This window comes from Scomber scombrus, chromosome 22, assembly GCF_963691925.1.
Source record: "Scomber scombrus chromosome 22, fScoSco1.1, whole genome shotgun sequence".
NCBI lineage: Eukaryota > Metazoa > Chordata > Actinopteri > Scombriformes > Scombridae > Scomber > Scomber scombrus.
Window position 1 is genome coordinate 11,436,300 of NC_084991.1, and position 17,178 is coordinate 11,453,477.

The 17,178-nt window shown below is 38.8% G+C and overlaps 1 protein-coding gene across 2 annotated transcripts in view; it reads right to left on the reverse strand.

Annotated features, from left to right (window-relative positions):
• The window catches only part of gsap (gamma-secretase activating protein), a 34,519-nt gene extending 21,519 nt beyond the window's left edge, over positions 1-13,000 (reverse strand). For both annotated transcript variants that reach the window (XM_062444020.1, XM_062444021.1), the window contains exons 1-22: positions 12,730-13,000; positions 11,774-11,844; positions 10,929-10,985; positions 10,713-10,782; positions 10,422-10,469; positions 10,212-10,300; positions 9,827-9,896; positions 9,442-9,491; positions 8,995-9,105; positions 8,488-8,544; positions 8,287-8,333; positions 7,990-8,075; positions 7,366-7,443; positions 7,188-7,274; positions 6,847-6,939; positions 6,486-6,654; positions 5,993-6,083; positions 3,804-3,873; positions 2,023-2,102; positions 1,761-1,841; positions 1,245-1,367; positions 958-1,013 (exon numbers count right to left, since the gene is read on the reverse strand). In XM_062444020.1, the coding sequence (XP_062300004.1) occupies positions 958-1,013; positions 1,245-1,367; positions 1,761-1,841; positions 2,023-2,102; positions 3,804-3,873; positions 5,993-6,083; positions 6,486-6,654; positions 6,847-6,939; positions 7,188-7,274; positions 7,366-7,443; positions 7,990-8,075; positions 8,287-8,333; positions 8,488-8,544; positions 8,995-9,105; positions 9,442-9,491; positions 9,827-9,896; positions 10,212-10,300; positions 10,422-10,469; positions 10,713-10,782; positions 10,929-10,985; positions 11,774-11,844; positions 12,730-12,817 (1,772 nt within the window). In that variant the 5' untranslated portion in view covers positions 12,818-13,000. The remainder of the gene's footprint in view (positions 1-957; positions 1,014-1,244; positions 1,368-1,760; positions 1,842-2,022; positions 2,103-3,803; positions 3,874-5,992; positions 6,084-6,485; positions 6,655-6,846; positions 6,940-7,187; positions 7,275-7,365; positions 7,444-7,989; positions 8,076-8,286; positions 8,334-8,487; positions 8,545-8,994; positions 9,106-9,441; positions 9,492-9,826; positions 9,897-10,211; positions 10,301-10,421; positions 10,470-10,712; positions 10,783-10,928; positions 10,986-11,773; positions 11,845-12,729) is intronic.
• Between the last annotated feature and the right edge of the window lie 4,178 nt (positions 13,001-17,178).

Genomic DNA, 17,178 nt, shown 5'->3' on the forward strand with positions numbered 1-17,178 from the left:
TTAGAAATGAGTTTCAATCCAGTCCAAAGTCGAAATGTTGTCAATTTTTTCTAAACTTCCCTAATACTGGGTGAGAATTGGGCAAGGTTATGCTCGGACATTTATTACCAAAATTATGTAATCAATTCTGCAAAACAATCATTTAGCATTCCTGCCTCCATCTCCCTTTGTGTCCCCCGCCTCCCTTCCCTTTGTGTGAAATGTGTTTTGAAACACAGAGAAAGCAGCTTCTTCCATCTCACGAAACCCAAATCAAACTGTCAAAGTATGCCCTGTTGATCAAATATGAATCAAGATTCTGTTACTGCATTGCCTATTTCTTGCCTCAAATGTTTTCAGAAACATATTTTAGTCTAATGTTTGGCTGTAATATGAGAAAGTTTGTGACCCATCCGCCATGTTGAGAATGGACGAGCCAAGACCAAGCACCGCCCAACTCGCAGTACCTGCCAGTAACCAGGGAGATGTAATCCAAAACGAGGGAGAGGTTATTCAAAACAGGATCTGCTGCTCCTCCTTCACAGTCTGGAGAAATGGTCTAAACAGCAAAATGAACTGTGTTCTGATCTAGGTTTTCTAATAGATATAAATGTTTATTTTCAGCCAGATTTCAGTGGATGCTTAATGAGACACTCAACTATGATATCATATATGCATTTTTCTATTTAAAGCCAAATTTCCAGATGCTTTAAGACATTTCCGAACCCAATTTTGACAGTCAGCTAATACTGTTAAAACTTAAACAAGGTACTAGGAATGAATCATCCTTCCATCCTTCATCCAACATTTATCAAAACACAATCGATGATGTAATTTGGATGCTATGCTGCCTTTTTGAAACAGAGTAATTTTCTGAACACAGTGCAGAGGTGTAGTTGTGAGCTCTCTCCCTGCAGTTTCCGAACAGTGTGTTTGTTGTACTTTTCTTAACAAGGCTCCAGTGGGAGGCAGACCTACTTCTTTGTGTTCTCCTCCAAGTGATTCATGTGGCTGGACGGTCTCCTCTCAGACTTCTGAAACAAGCAACACCATCATGGGAGGGCTGAAAATATGCTCCCATTGTTTGACAAAAAAACCCACAGGTATGCTTACTAGGACACACACATTCTCCCCTCTCCCACATCAGTTAGCACGGTCAAATAATTACCATCATTTGATTGAAATTTCCTGTACGGAAATTTTAGATTTGTGTTCATTAATATACATGAGATGTTCTTGCTATTGGAAATACCACTCAGACTCACCAGTTTAACCCAGTCGGCCTGTATGTGGGAGGTTCTGTATCTGGGGTTGGGAACAGCTTCCAGATATTTTGTCCTGTCCATGTTCCACTGCAGCTCTGACCAGAAACCCTGGAGACTCCTGGCCTGCACGTGCATGCACACACATACCCAAACGCACACACATACCCAAACGCACACACAGACACACACACACACAAACGGTAGCACCACAGTGACACAGCAAGGATGTTGCTGCTAAACAATTGAGGATAATTGTGTCTGAATTGTATCTAAAATCACACTGTTTTACATATAAATGCCTTTTTAATGTCTGAATGAAGTCGGCTACAGTCATTTCCTAGTATTGTTTCAGATTACTGAGCGCCAGTGTGAGGCTGAGTTTTATTAACATGCTGTGGAAATACAGCAGGAAACAGACTAGTAGGAAGACTTTGCTCCATTGCACTGAATAATAATGGCTTGCAATCACTTTTTGGGTAATAAATGTGTTTTAAAAATGGATGAACATGTTGTTACCTTGTCTTTGAAGACAGACTCAGTATGCATCTCAGTTGTACACCACACGCCAGGGACCTCCAACAGACACTCTGGAACCTCCTAGAACACGCAAAGACATTGAAGAATGTATACATGTTGTGTGTGTATGTGTGTGTGAGCTACTTCAGGTGCACATAAAGTAGAGAGTAAAAAGAGTGTGTCCTCTTTGCCTTCAATACATACATTCGGTTTATTTCGATACATTTATGTGTGTGCAAATGTATGTGTGTGTGCTTGGTACCTTCTTGTTGAATACAGAGGAGTAGGGCAGGACTTTGTCCATGCTGAGCACCTTCTTGTAGCTTATTCTGTACAAAGAGGCTGTGTGTGACAGACAGTGTAGTCAGACTTTTATTTCCTTGTTTTAAATCACAGTTATGTAGAATTTTTATCTTAATGAGGTACTTCAGCCAATGTCCCACCATAATCACCATGAAATACTAGTGAGTATAGCTTACTGACATTTATTAGGTTAACATAATTGTCTTTTCTTACAGCAACATCTGTATTAATATGTGTCTAAACTCTGTATTTTAGAGCAAGTTAAAGTCGCTATAAAATGGCAGTTTTAGTGGGTGATCTGTGGTTGCCACAGACATTCCTGAAATCTATTTGGCCCCCCCAGATCTGACAGGTTTTTGGTCAAGTTCATCAACACAATAAGGTAAGACAAACACTGGTCATTCAATGGTAATAGATGATCAGCTGATAAAGGGCCAGCTTGCTATTTCAAGTTTATTTATTTATATAGCACTTTGGGGCAAAATCTGTTTGCGTTATAAAGTGCTTTACAAAGACAGGCATACGTACAAAGACAGGCAAATTTCCTTCTACTATAGTAATGTTGGGACTGAGACTGTGAAAGCTGATCTCCAGTCGTCAGAGTATTGACCTTGAGTCAGGAAAAAAAAGCACGTTTCCACATCGAAAGTATGTGCTCGACATTAGCACTCCAGTCACAGTGACCGCAGGCTGAGCTAATGCTACAACAATATAAGGAACATTGCACAGGTAACCCCTGTGAATAAACGTGTTGCACCAGTTGGGACCTAAAACTTTGTTCAGTACCTGTAACATATAACATATTTAGTCCACTACAGGAAAACAGATCTTAGAAAATGTGTAGCCTATCCTGTACAGAAATACTGATTTGAAAATAGAAAACATCCACTGCTTCCCAGAGGCTGTGATGAGTAGAAACGGAAAATGTTATGTACATGGAATAGAAAAATAATTAAAATGGTGACTGCATGTTAGTGCTGATCTAATTTATTAACTGTAGGTTTTGAAGGTGGTCAGCACACCACCTTTTAGTTTAATGCTGTTTTTATGAAAAATGAAAACATCAACCTGGCCTAGAGTGCAAACATGAGAATGGATGCTAACACGAGTTTTGGAATTCAGTTATGATTTATCTGTGCATAGGCTGAAGCAATGCGATATACTGACTATCTGTATTTACACATTTTGATCACCTGCAATTCATTAAGGATTGCTATGCTACCCCACACTAGCTTTGTGTCCCAGCTCAGCCACCCCAGTCGAAAATGTCCTGGATACACCACTGTAGCTATAGCAGCAACAATAATGTGTAAATTTATGCAGCAAGGTGCAATCTGATCATATACTCTATAGGTCAGGGCTGATTTCCTAAATACGGAAATTAATATCAAGTACTGCGCCAGGTTTATTTTCTTTAGAAGCGTATCAGATGGGAAATACAAATGTGGTGGTGTGTGAATTCTCTGACCATATTTTTCTGTGCAAACCACAAGTCTCCAAGGTCTCAAAATAACACAAATAAATGTTCTAACTCTCCAGACATTCCTGGCACAAGTCAGCGAGTAGAAATTTCAGAGCAAAACAGAGTTGATGAAAGAATTGCCTTTGTTCAGAGAAGATATAAGCAGTCTAAAAACCAAACACAGAGGAGCACATCAAAAGGCAAGAGAGTGGCTACACTCTAAAAGGAAGAAGTGATACTCAAGAGACTTGTGACCCCCTGTTTCAGCTGCCACTGACCTAGAATGAACTCCTGGATCTGATCAAAGGATTCGAAGGGGTTCACATTGTCACACAGCCACTCAATGATCTAGAGGAAGGATAGAAACACACAGAATGCGTCACTGAGCTGAGAGCTCAACATTACAGCTGCACATCAAGCTCAAGAACCTTTTTTATAAGGTGGACAGTTCACTCTAAAAACTTGCTGAAAAATTAGAAGACTTAAGTGAATCATCTTTTACCTTTTTAAAGAAATAGTTTGACATTTTGGGAACTATTCAGTCTCTTGCCAAAACTTATAGTAGATGGGGAAATTGTGAGGAAAATGTGAAGCTAGTGTCAGGAAATGGTTAGCCTAGCTTAGCATAGCAACTGGGAAAAAAGAGATAAAAGTAGCCTGACTGTCCAAAAGAAATGAAATAAAAGCATCTCTTAGTCACTAATTAACACTTATTTCTCATTTGTTCATTCTGAACACAAGCAGAAGTGCTTTCATGGGAGGTAACAATATGTCATGCACTATTTCTTGGCCGTATGCAATGCCAACCAGGAGTTTCCTTTCCTGGCAACTTCACAATGACAACAACACTGCACAGATTATACAAACAAAATGTAACATGTTAATTAGTGAGCTTAAGCGGTGCGGGTATGCAGACTGTTGACCTTTGAACAGAGTAGGTTAGTTGTTTCCCTGTATCCAGTATTTATGCAAAGCTAAGCTAACTGTCTCCTGGCTGTAGCTTTATATTTAGCACACAAACATGAGGAGTATCGTTCTTCTCATCCAACTCATGGCAAGACGGTTAATAAGTGTACTACTTCCAGTTCAGGTCAATGGGTCTAAACTGAAATATTTTAATGACTGGGTAGACTACCATGTAATTTGGTACAGGAATTCATGGTTTCAAAATAATGCATCCAAATGACAGTAGTGATTTTTCATGCTAGCACCCAATATTAGCATTTAGCTCAGGTACCACTGTGCTACGATACAGCCCCAAGCATTGGCTGTATACTGTTGCACTTGTTCAAACTATGGATATCTTGTTTGGTTATAAAACAGATACTGATAAGAGTTTTTGAGATGATGTAGGGTTGAAGGGTATAATGTTTGCATTACAGAAATATGAAAAATGAATGATACCCTCACAGATAGGCCCCCAGCCACGGAGCATCAGGGTGATAACTCATTTTCTACTGGTAATAGCAAAGCTGTTTGAAGAAATATCTCTTAGCCAGAGCCTGATTGAGTCCTATGTCCAGAAACACACAACTATGACCATTATATGTAGGGGATGAAAACTAAGCAAAAGTAAGGGTGGAAGAACTGAATTTGCACAACATTGTCTTTAAGTTACAAACTGCTGTGAACAAAGCGAAAAATGTTAACAAGCGATCACCTTTATTAAAGCCATTACTTTTTGTGCTGCCGGTCCCATTAACGGAGTCTACAAAAGATATGAAAGTTACATGCAGCGTCCAATTTCCCATCTCTAGCTGCACTAATGGAGCTGGTGACTCATTTAACCTCTAAAGAAAGAACTTATTGCAATCTATCAGAGCAGCTGGAACATCTTAATTTAGGTGTGCTTCTAATAGAGTCTGAGTCATAGCGAGCAGTCTGCCCTAACAAAATATCTGTCCCTTTCTTTTTGTCTTTGTTTGATCCCTGTCCACATGTCATCTCTCCTCTGCTGTTTTATTACAGCGTATTGTCTTTTCCTTTTTTTCCCTCCTTCTTCCCTTCATCTGCTTAGTACCTACTCAAGGTTGACACCTACTGCATTTACACGGAAAAGCAGAAAGGCTTCTTCATCTGTTCATTTCTTCTTAGCTGTACATCAATTTTCCTTCAGGGAAAGCATCTAACAAATTGCTGCATTTTCCACTTTTTTCCTTATTTGACCTTCAATCATTTCTTGGTTCAGTCTCTGTCTTCTACATCGAGAACTTACTGATCTTGAGAGTTTGTGTGGGTGACATTGATAACAATTGAAGTTTTTTATTGATTTTGTGTTCTACAAAAAATAATGATATACTGCTATATATAAATGCAATGCTGGACGAAAGAGTGTGTTCTGTGGGGCAAGATGGTGTCTTACGTCTTTATTTGGGGAGAAAAAAACCTCAGGCTAAACTTTGACACAAGAACTCTCATTAAATTTGCTTTAAAAGGTCAAAATCTCCACCTCCTACTTCTATTGTACCTTCAGCTCCAGGTTTGGGTCATTTCCCATGTAAACCAGCAGGCAGTGAAGGGCGGCCAGGCGCTGAGGGTCAGCCTTACTACTGGGATACCTTGTGGGGTAGATGTGACATACAGCAAATTTACTTTTATACAACATAAGCATACAGACATGCAGAGAACCGAGATTCAGGAGTTGTACTGTGCTGTATGTGCTCGAAAGCTAAATAATGCTTTAAAATTTAAAAACTAAAAATTAAAAATGAATGAATACATCATACAGTATTTGTTTTAAGATTTTGAGAAAAATAATCACTGATGCATCCCATTTGAACAGGTTGGTACAATACAAAGGCTTCAATGGCCAGGATTCAAGTTAAAGTTGTTTGATTTATTTCTTGACTTCCAGGTATGCACACAAAAAAAAACTTTTCCTTTCCACCTGTCAGAAGTCTGCCTACCTATAATCCCTAATGCTATGTATATAAACACCATAAGTTATAAATCATGCTTACCTAGAGGGTGTGTCTGATCGCAGTATCCGCAGCAAGTAGGCAGGGCTCAACTCTGCAGTGTGGATCTTCCCACTGGCCAAGTCCAACAAAGCAGTGCTGGACTCCTCCTCTGCATGCAATACTGTGATGTTTGCTGAATCATACTGGAGGCCCAAGTCTGCGTCATAACCTTGAGGTTGTTGAAACAGACGGACAGGGGATAAAACGAGGAAATGAAACCGAAACCCACAAAAGTTTTCCGTTTTTACAGATGCCAGGTTTAAAAGTCACTATCATGGAAAATGGAGAACATGTATTGTAGCTAAGAAGCAATGTAAACTAACTGCTTCACAGCAATCAGTCATCTGAGACATAACCTTACCAGAGAGAAAGAGGGAGTGACAGAGCATCTCCTGCTGCCTGGTGTTGATACAGTGGAGAAAATAACCCTGCAGATACACCACGATGTAGTAACCTACATACAAAAATAACACAGTGTCACTGCCAGGGTGTGTGTTGGTATGCTTTAGGCACACCAAACATTTATTAGACTCAATGAGGACACATGCTCTCATTTGTATTTGTGTGACTGTGCTTCTGTTTTAAATTCGAAAGCAGGAAATTACATGTCTGGCAATCCAACGTACAAAGTCACACATTTGAATACATAAGCATGATGATACGTGTGTGTGTGTGTGTGTGTGTGTGTGTGTGTGCTATGACCTATGGGGATGAAGAGTGGATGCAGATTTGTGTCTTTCTGTGGCGACTCGTCACCGTCCAAAGTTACTCTGAATGTCTTGCTGCAATCTGTAGAAAGTGAGGAAATCAAAAATGTGTCACCACGCGCAACACATCTAGATACTGTACATAGTTGGAATAGAAAGCAGTAGACACACACCTTTGTGAACTAAAACCACATTGTAGATCAGTTCCTGTTTGTCATTAAGGGGTTGGCTGCAGCACACACACATGCTCCCTAAAAACAGACCACAAGGCAGATCAGCTGTAGATATCAGGAAAAATCCAAGGATATATTCAAAATGTGTTGAATTATTGAGGTTTTGTATTAGATTCAGAAATTACAGATTAAATCAACATCTTAATTACTTAATCATCAATCACCCCTTGTATTATGGTAATAATAATAACTTCACAGATTTTAATTCCAAAGATTATACATTAGGTTTGCAAAATAAAAACTACCTTGATGATCAGCACCTCATTTTAGAAGGAAACTTATATCATCATTTAAATAGTGAGATTGTGGATAACAGGATGCCTACAGCCATGATTTTTAAAAGCTGATTCATCATTAACCGCTGCTTTGTGTTATATAACAAGACAAGGTGTTGCATCATTGCAGACAGCAGATTATAATATGGTTTGTGGACCGCAAGGGACTTACTTTCTGGTTTTCACAAAGAGAAGTACGACACAAACACAAATATATAAAGAATTAGCCATGTAATTTGAAATCTCAGTTTCATATCCATTTTGAGTGAGAAAGTATGTACAGCATTACCTATTCTGTTTGTGAACACTTCCATTCTTACGAGCTCCTTATCACGACTCTCAGTGTGATAATGGTCAAAACCCAAGTTAACGAACCTGTTTGCCACACATACACACACACATCATAGTTATAAATATTACTGTGAAGGATATCTGTACATAGGAACATACTATTAGAATGCAAGCAAATAAATAATTAAAATGTGTACAGGGATTCACCAACAAACATACAAAAAAATGCAGAATATAGAATTATCTGCTGAGACAACATATTTCTATTGTCATACTCTACTGGTAGTTCTCTTACTTGACTGTGCGGAAAGGATTAGCAGGCAGCTCTAATGGGAGCTCCAACTGTAAGATAGTAACATAAAGCAAGATATACTATTGTCAGGCAGAAGCACAAATAATATATAGTAAATCAAATGCAACAATGCTAACTTTTATTTTGAGAGTGTGTGCAAAAGACTGATAATTTCTTATACTGTGTGGCACAGGGAGGACTTACCATAGTTTCACAGTTGCGGTTGGGGTAAAACTGAACACATCGCAGCAGGAACTTGTCCTGTGGAAAATGTGTGATATGCATTTTGTGTTATTCTGTGAATCCTGCTATTGGGCTATAAAGCTTACATCTCTGAACTGTGTGTCCCCTATTCCACCTGCAGAGCCCTCAGATCTGCTGACCAATCACTGCTGTCCATTACACACACTCAATTAAAAATCAGTTTTCAGCTGTTGGCTCTAAATTGTGGAATAGTGTTTTTTATTTGATCCTTCTACTGTTTATATCTGATCATTCATGTGTTTCTATTTGATTGTAACCATCAATCAAATAGTCCCATCATTTAATCTCTCTGCAAAGCACTTCTGTCAGCATTTGTTTACTCAAATGTGTTTTACTAATAAACTGACTTGACTGTAGCTGTCTGGATACATGTATGGATAAAAGTTGAAAAAAAGTTGATGCAGTGTCTTCATAAGTATAATAGTACAAATCTCTAGTGTGTGTTACCTTGTGTGTGAGATAGTACAGTCTTTGCGTGTGCCCGTCCCACTGGACCCAGCAGAAGTCCTCCACTATTCGCTCTACTGTTTTGGACAGACGCTCAGGATTCGCCATCACCTGGTTCACACAAACACATTCATATTCAGCTTTGCAGACGCACTGAATTCTTAATGCAAAGCTCCCCAGGAGGATAACAGTATAGTTTACGGCTTGAAAATGAGGTCGAACCAATATATTCTTTTTGTTGGGTTATGTAAATATACTCCAACTACATTACTTATTAATTACTAGATATGTGCACTCTGGCAGATAATTTATACCTCCAAAAAACTGCACAAATCCTTTATGCAATTTATATTTTAGCTGAGGCCACTGACACTTCGTTCAATAAGGAAACAGGGGAGGAATGGAGGGCTAAAGCCAGCAATGTAGTGAATGTAGATTCCAGCTTACCACTCTATAACCTTCCTGTCTGGTCAGCAGAACATGGTACAGATCTACATCTGAAATGCACACAAGGATAACAATGCATAACTGTAACTACAGTTCATCAAGGATAACAATGCATAACTGTAACTACAGTACATCAAGGATAACAATGCATAACTAACTACAGTACATCAAAGATAACAATGTATAACTGTAACTATAGTACATCAAAGATAACAATGCATAACTGTTAACTATAGTAAATCTGATAAACCACTATAGCAGTTGAAAATTAGTAAGAAACAAACACAGAAAAGATCGAGGAATGCTGTTTTGTCCTCTACAAATGTGAAAATGTGTTGTTTTTTAACAGACTAAGGAAAGATGGCTTGACAACACACAGACTTACATCCGTCTTCAGTCAGCAGCAGCAGGTGACTCTCCAGCACTGACCTCCTGTCAGGTTCTGAATGAAGGAACTGCACAGAGAAACCAGTAAAACAGTAGACCAAAAACAGAAAACAGTAACCAGATGGAGAAACCAATTTGCTGATTTTTACATTTTAACGCAGTGATCAAACAATCTTGGCAGTTCTTTACATTTGTGGTTTGGCAATATGGCGAGCAACAAACAGTAAACAGTGCTCCTGTCATAGCATGCCACAGTGACTAGTGCACTTTCAGTAAGCTTATACAATAAACAAACCGTAAGCTCAGATGCTCGGTAATTGCAAAGTCAGTCCATCTGTTGCAGTAAAAACCTGCATGAAAGTGGCCAAGAAAATACACTTTACCTGTACTTTGACCCTGCAGTCCACAGCCTTGAGGACTTTAGTGTTATTGATGGGATAAATCTCAATCAGCAGGGTTAGACACTTGGATACTGCAAAGACAGGCGGGGTTGAAAGAAGAAATGAAGAACCAGAAAGATTTTATTAAAAAAAACCATGCCATGGTCTGTAAATGAAACAAGGAGAAAGAGAGCATGTGTAAATGTATGTTACTTGGTCTGAGGCGCGCCTCTCCTCTGGTATTTTGCACCAAGCTGACAGCTAAGAGGGAAAAAGCAAAGGCAAGGTGTCATGTGTATTTACTTCCTCTGACACTTAACTCGTGACATTCAATCAGTGTTTGTTTAACTATGATTACAATGTACTACTTGCTAGTCACATGAAAATGTTCTCAATTCATATCTGAGTCTCACTTAATTGCCTCAATTTGGGTCAGGGACAGTATTGTTACTGTGACAATGTCTGTGGCAGGTAATTCAGTATCTGTGCATTACAGAGGCTCACCTAACAGTGTCTCCTCCTTGTTCAGGGAACAGCTGCTGACACACACCTGCTCGTCAAACGTGTACAGGAGCTGTTGGAAAGAACACACACGGTCATACAGGGACGGGTGTGCAGAGGTAAAGCTGTGCATTAACACACACACACACACACACACACACACACACACACATAAAGCAGAATCTACAGCATTTGAAAGGAAGGTTACACACACAATACCTTGTTCTGCTTGGTGTTCCAGTCAAATTTCCCAATTCTGGTGGTTCCTGTAGCTCCCTATTAGAATAGAGTCCACTAGTTAGGTCATTAAATCAAACTACAGAGATGGATGATCCTTATCTGTCCCAATCTAGTAGATTATTAGTGATATGTGTGGAATGTCATGCTTGACCTCTTCATTAACCTGACTGACCTTTCCGATTATCCTAACTTGACCTGCCTCACTTCAAACCAGTGATTTGCCACATTTTTGGGTTCAAAATATTTAAAAGAAAAAGTGCATTCTGAAACCCAAGGCACAGCCAGACATGCATAAAACTGCGAACCCTGCACTAAAAAAAAGAAATTATGTTCTCTCTGCAGGCTGCACACCGTCTTTAACCTCCGAAACCCACAGACTTTTTGGTGGGTCTATCATTAAAAATGTATGCTGTGCAGAGACGCACGGTTCAACACACAGAACTCTGTTTCACATTCTAGTAAAGATACAAAGGTTTCTAAAAATAGAAAATATGTCAAACCGAATTACAGAGAAATATGTATAAAAGAATATAGATTTTTCTGTTTTGATGGTGTCCATTTGATGATGAATGGTTCAGACATATCAGTGGCATCTGGGAATACTGAATTTCTCACACTACACTTTCCTCAAAGGTCTGAAATAAGCAGCAGAATAGCATAGAATAATAGAATACACAGTATGTATATGCATTGCACACAACGTCAAGTTATACTGAACATATGCAAACTCAAGGTACATTATAATGTTGAAATTACAAATTTGATGATTAACTGTGTGTGCTTGAATGACAAATTGACATACGGTGTATTTATTATGGATTTACCTTCCAGGAATAAAGAACGCCCCCATCTTTCTCAATGTTCAGGATACGAATGTCCACTGCTCCAGAGTATTCTGCAGATATAGCGTCATTATTATGAACCCATTCAGTTTATCACAACTAAACAACACAAATTGTTTTAGGCTTTTATTCCTCATGGTGAACATACCCAGTGTGATGCTAAATGAGTGTGTTTCAAATGCCCACATAAGAAGCTGCTTAATGATTGAACACATAATGATGTCTGATATATCGCAGAGCTAAATCATCAGCACTTTCAACACATTTTCATTGAATTTATGCATACTCAGTCACAGTTTATAGTGAAAATGATAGGATGCACTGATCTGACTTTTTCCAGATCCAAGTACAGATCTGATACGTGTGTAATTACTGTGTACACTCAGGCTTGACTTAAAGATTGCTTTCCTAACTTTGTAAAACAAAATTTAAAAAATAGACACAGTGATGTAAACTGATCGAATTGTTACACTGTCACAAATACCCAATATCAGGTATTCAGTATCAGTGCATCTCTATTGTAAACCAATCTAGTCTAGTAGTTGCAAGTTTTCTCTCCTTCATTCCACTCTATCTTTAGGACATTAGTGTAGACGTGCAATCAGTTTTGAAGTTAATTGCTGTCTTTATACGGCAACACTATTTAGACAGTAAAGGTGAAAAGTTAATAGTGCCAACTGGTGATCAATATATTAACACCTTCCTATCACTTACTGTAGGAATTCAGGATTTTCTCACTTACTAGCAGAAGTTTAGCTCGGAAAATCACTTTTCGACACATTACATGTATAATGCACATAAATGCAATAACAAAAGGGGCAGAACGTGTTAATGTTGGCTAGCAGGTTAACCTACAGTATATTTTGGTGAGAGCTACTCAGTGCTAGAAGTTAGCAGTAAGAAACAATGATAAAATGCTGCTGACCGTGACGCCTCACCTTTCACCCTGCAGACCGACGCCTCCTTTCTGAGGATATCACACTCCACATCTCTGTGCAGGTCAAACTTCGGCTTTAACTTCAACATGTGTAACTTAAAGCTCACTCTGTACCTTTGTAGTCTGAGCACGAAGTCGCTATTGTTGTTAAACTTTGTTGTTTCCTTGAGAAGCGGCAGCACCTTGCAGCTGGTGTCTCCTCAGGCTTGGCATCATGTGACCCAAAAGTATTTACATGTTAACTTTGGGCGCTTGTAAAAGTGAAACCATTATCCACGTTAAACATCCTCCTCTAGACTTCACAATGACCTTTATTGACATGCGGAAATGTCACGTTGTCCAGCAGTGATTGTACTGTAGCTCCTCCCTCCTCCGGGATTTCACAGCGGACAGATTCGCTGCTACAGGCAGATGAGAGGATCACTCCAGCGGGTTGGAATGTCTCACCCTCCCGCTGAAGGAGTGCATCGCCCAGACTCAAACAGGCACTTCACAATGGAGTGTCATAGTTCATACATCACACCTTTTCCCATACACTAGATCCCAATTTTTTGTATAGGGTAGATAACTATCAGCTGTTGCTAAATGTGTTGAATTGAAAAACCTTTATATTGTTAGTTTAAACTTTTTAAGTGTATGGGGAAAAGTTTAAAGATCCCCTCCAGTCATGTTATAAGATATGTAAAAATACTCTGATTGGAATAATAATGTGTGTAATAGTTCTTCCCCCAAAAAAGTTCAATTATCTTCTTAAAATGACATCTGCTGCTTCTCCCTCATTAAAAACTCCAGAATCTATGAATATGTAAATATTTTTATTTCAAAAGTTGAACTGCTGGACACAATATGTGTCCTCCTTCACTGAAAAGTCAGTTCTCAGTGTATGTGCACTGGAGGCTTCAGGTTTCCTCATCACACTTGTGTAAATTTCCTATTGGATGATTATTGGCTTCCAAATTACTTGGAAGCCAATAATCATGCTCAAAGACACAATGTGAGCTCAAAGAAACTTTCCCCTGAGCATTGATTCATAGTTGCAGTAATTTTTCATTATAATGATTTCTGGTTTGAACTTCTCCAGTGTGAGATTTTGCTGCTTTTTCACCTTGGACTCTGGGAAACCTTTTTCTTTTCTTTCAATAGACTAAACTATTGACGATTAATTGAGAACACCATCTGAAGTTTAATATATTAAAAAAGAATCTTTACTGCAGCCCTACTGTATAGTGCATTTAGAAGATTAAGAAAATCCATGAATACACTATAAGTTTAGTAGCATGCAGAGTTTGTTTTCTTGGTGCCATAATCCAGTGACGTCAGGAATTGCTCAAACACATCAACCGCCATCTTAAAAGCAGGAAAAGGAGAAAAGAGAGGAACAACCCTAGCCAACATACCATTGACAATAGAAATACAACAGAAATGTCCATACAGCTTCATTGTTTTCAAGACGAGAAAAAAATGGAGAAAGCTCTCTTGGTTGTGATGAAATGACTGTGCGTCACTATATTTAGATGTATCAGAAGAAGGAAGTTAAAGAAAATATATCCAAATGCTGGGACAAAGCCCAGAGAAATTCATCTCAATCAATCTCGTCAAGATAGCCAACTTGGAAGAGCACTGAAACCTCACAATGTTTTTTGCTTCTAAATTTGATGCTGTTGAATGTCATATTGGCGTATCAGTTTCCTTCCAGACAGAGCTCATTAAGAATTGTGCATGTCACGACACATGTTTTCCCTCCAGGAAACAACTGGCCACGAGAGCCTCCTCCTCTTTGCTCATTTTTACTGCAGTAATACTGTATGCAATATTGTTTAGATCAACTCAGCTTTCTGTATGTATCTGTTGAGCTTCAACAGCAACATTTTGTCATGAAACAACACAGTATACACACACCTTCATGCAACATCCCAAATTCAGTAAATAATCAGGGAACATATTTACACTATTATAAGTTACTTGATTAGAAAAATGGGAAAGCCCGGTTTATTTATTATTAATAACTACTATTAGTGACATATTTACTATCATTGTAGTCTTTTGTCATATTGATCAATTATGGCATCTTACAGAAATACTATTTTTTCTGATACCACTTCACAAATGGTAAACTTTAAAAAAAATAAAATAAAATAAAAAAAAGTTATTAAGAATTGTACAGTTTAAACCACTGACAACTAACCCTTTAATACCTCTTGGAATTTTTGTCTCAGGAGTGAGTTTAATTTGTTTGGGTAAAAGCTTTAAATGCCTTTAAGCCCTGATTAGACGTCTTCTCAGGACTATTTGAGGATGTGCAGGCTGAGCGCCCCTTTTCTCAACCTCCTCTTGTTAGAGTTGTTGCATCTGATAAAGTGGAGCAACCTTCACTTTGCCATTGGTACAAGGACTTTGGTGACCACACTAATTCCATGCATAGCATGAATTTTAGATTAAACACAGACCATGTTCCATCAATGCCTGCTGTTAAATTCTTAAATAACAAGACACTGTTAATATATGCATGCTGGCGGGCATATACACCACCAATGAGCCTCTCATGTGCCATACAGCATTTAATGACCCACACTGCCCCCATCTGTTGAGCCTGGTAGCTGCATATAAAGAAGTGGTTCACTATGCATCACTTCTGAGAGGATATTAAAGCAAAGAGCTCCCACTCAAACTGTACTTCCCCTCAATACTACAAACTGGACATTAGTTAGATAGATAGATGAATAGTTTATTGTCCCAAAATTTGTTCTCACACTCTGTTCATATTCTACACAGAAACATACAGATAGTAACACAGCAAACATAATGATATATAATCATGTAACATTCATTAACCCACCTGTATCCCAACAAAATTCAAGTGCCTGAACACACACTGAGATGATTCTTGATTTATAAACTGTGTCAACAAGGCAGTTGCTTCTGTGGCAGATAGGACAAAAGACATCCCTGTTGTTCATGTCTAAGGGATTGGGTGTAGGGGAGTGGAGGATTTTTGAAGGTAGCATGTGTGATCCTGGAAAGTTTGTTTTGTTGTCCATAATTACCATGGTAACGAAACAGGAGGAACAGTACAGTCGGATCGGGCAGATTATGCTTTTGTAAAGCAACAACACAAGGCGCTCCAAGTTCGCAGATTATGTGTAGTCTCTTAAACAGTGATGTGTTGATCAAAGATTAGTTTATTGTCTCAAGTGAATCCAAGATGTTTGAAGTTGTTGAACTGTTCTGCTGTCTTGTTGTAGATGGAGGTGGGGTTCAGTCCAGTGCGGGTGTGTTTGATGTGTTAATAGATAGTTCTTTTGTTCAGTCTGCATTCAGTTGGAGGAAGTTGTCGGTGCACCATTGTGTGAAATGAGAAAGTGTTGATAGGCCATGATGGAGTCATTGTCATTGAGTAGTCGTAGTATAGGCTGGCAGTGTCATTAGAGTATTTGTATGATGTGGTGATGGGTAAAGGGCCTATGCAGGTGTCTGTGTAGAGAGTGTAAAGGAAGGGGCTGAAGACACAACGCTGAGAGGCTCCAGTGTTGTTGATGACAGTGGATGATGTTATTGTGCCTCTTCTTACATCCTGTGGTTTGTTGCTGAGGAAGTTGTCGATGCAGTGTAGTGGCAGGATGGTGGAGGAGTTTCTTTATGATGTGGTGGCATTGAACTGTGTTAATAACATCACATCTGTGACTACAAATTAAGAACCATGGTTATGCATATTTAAAGGTGCTGTTGCTGTTTTTTTTAACACCAAATAAGACCTAAAATCTTTGTTTATTAGCACCACATCTCCATATTTCCTTTTGTACAATCAATATTAAATTGTTCATTTAATTTTAGTACCACTTTATTATCATTATTATTGTTGTTGTTATTATTATTATTATTATTGTTGTTGTTGTTGTTATTATTATTATTATTATTATTATTATTATTATCGTTATTATTATTATTGTATGTTGCGTTTGTGGAAGACAATTGTTTCCATTCTTAGCTATAAACAGATTATGATTCATTGTTGAGTGATTCATCTTGCTTATTATATACAATCTTTGGTTAAACCGGTGTTTCTGATTGGCTGGTTGGCTTACAGGCTATGCTTACGTTATGCGATAATTTAATTTGTCCTAGGATGGCGAAGTTATTGTTCCGTCCTACTCTGCCTCTGACAGGTTTGCCCTGATGTTCTTACCCTGCCACTAACCAATCTCACTCCTCTAGCCTCAATTTAACCAACCCAACATACGAAGGCAACGAGCACTAGCCAATCGGAGACAGTGACTTCTCCGTCCTAGGAAAGATAAACAGTCAGGCACACGCCATAACGTTGCGAGTAAAGCCGAATGTAGCCGAAGGAGGCCGGAATTTTGATGACGACGGTCCAACCCGCCCCTTCCCCCGCCCGGCCCCCTATGCTCGTCCTTCCCCCTCAGCTCCTCCACTATCAGGCTGGAGTCCC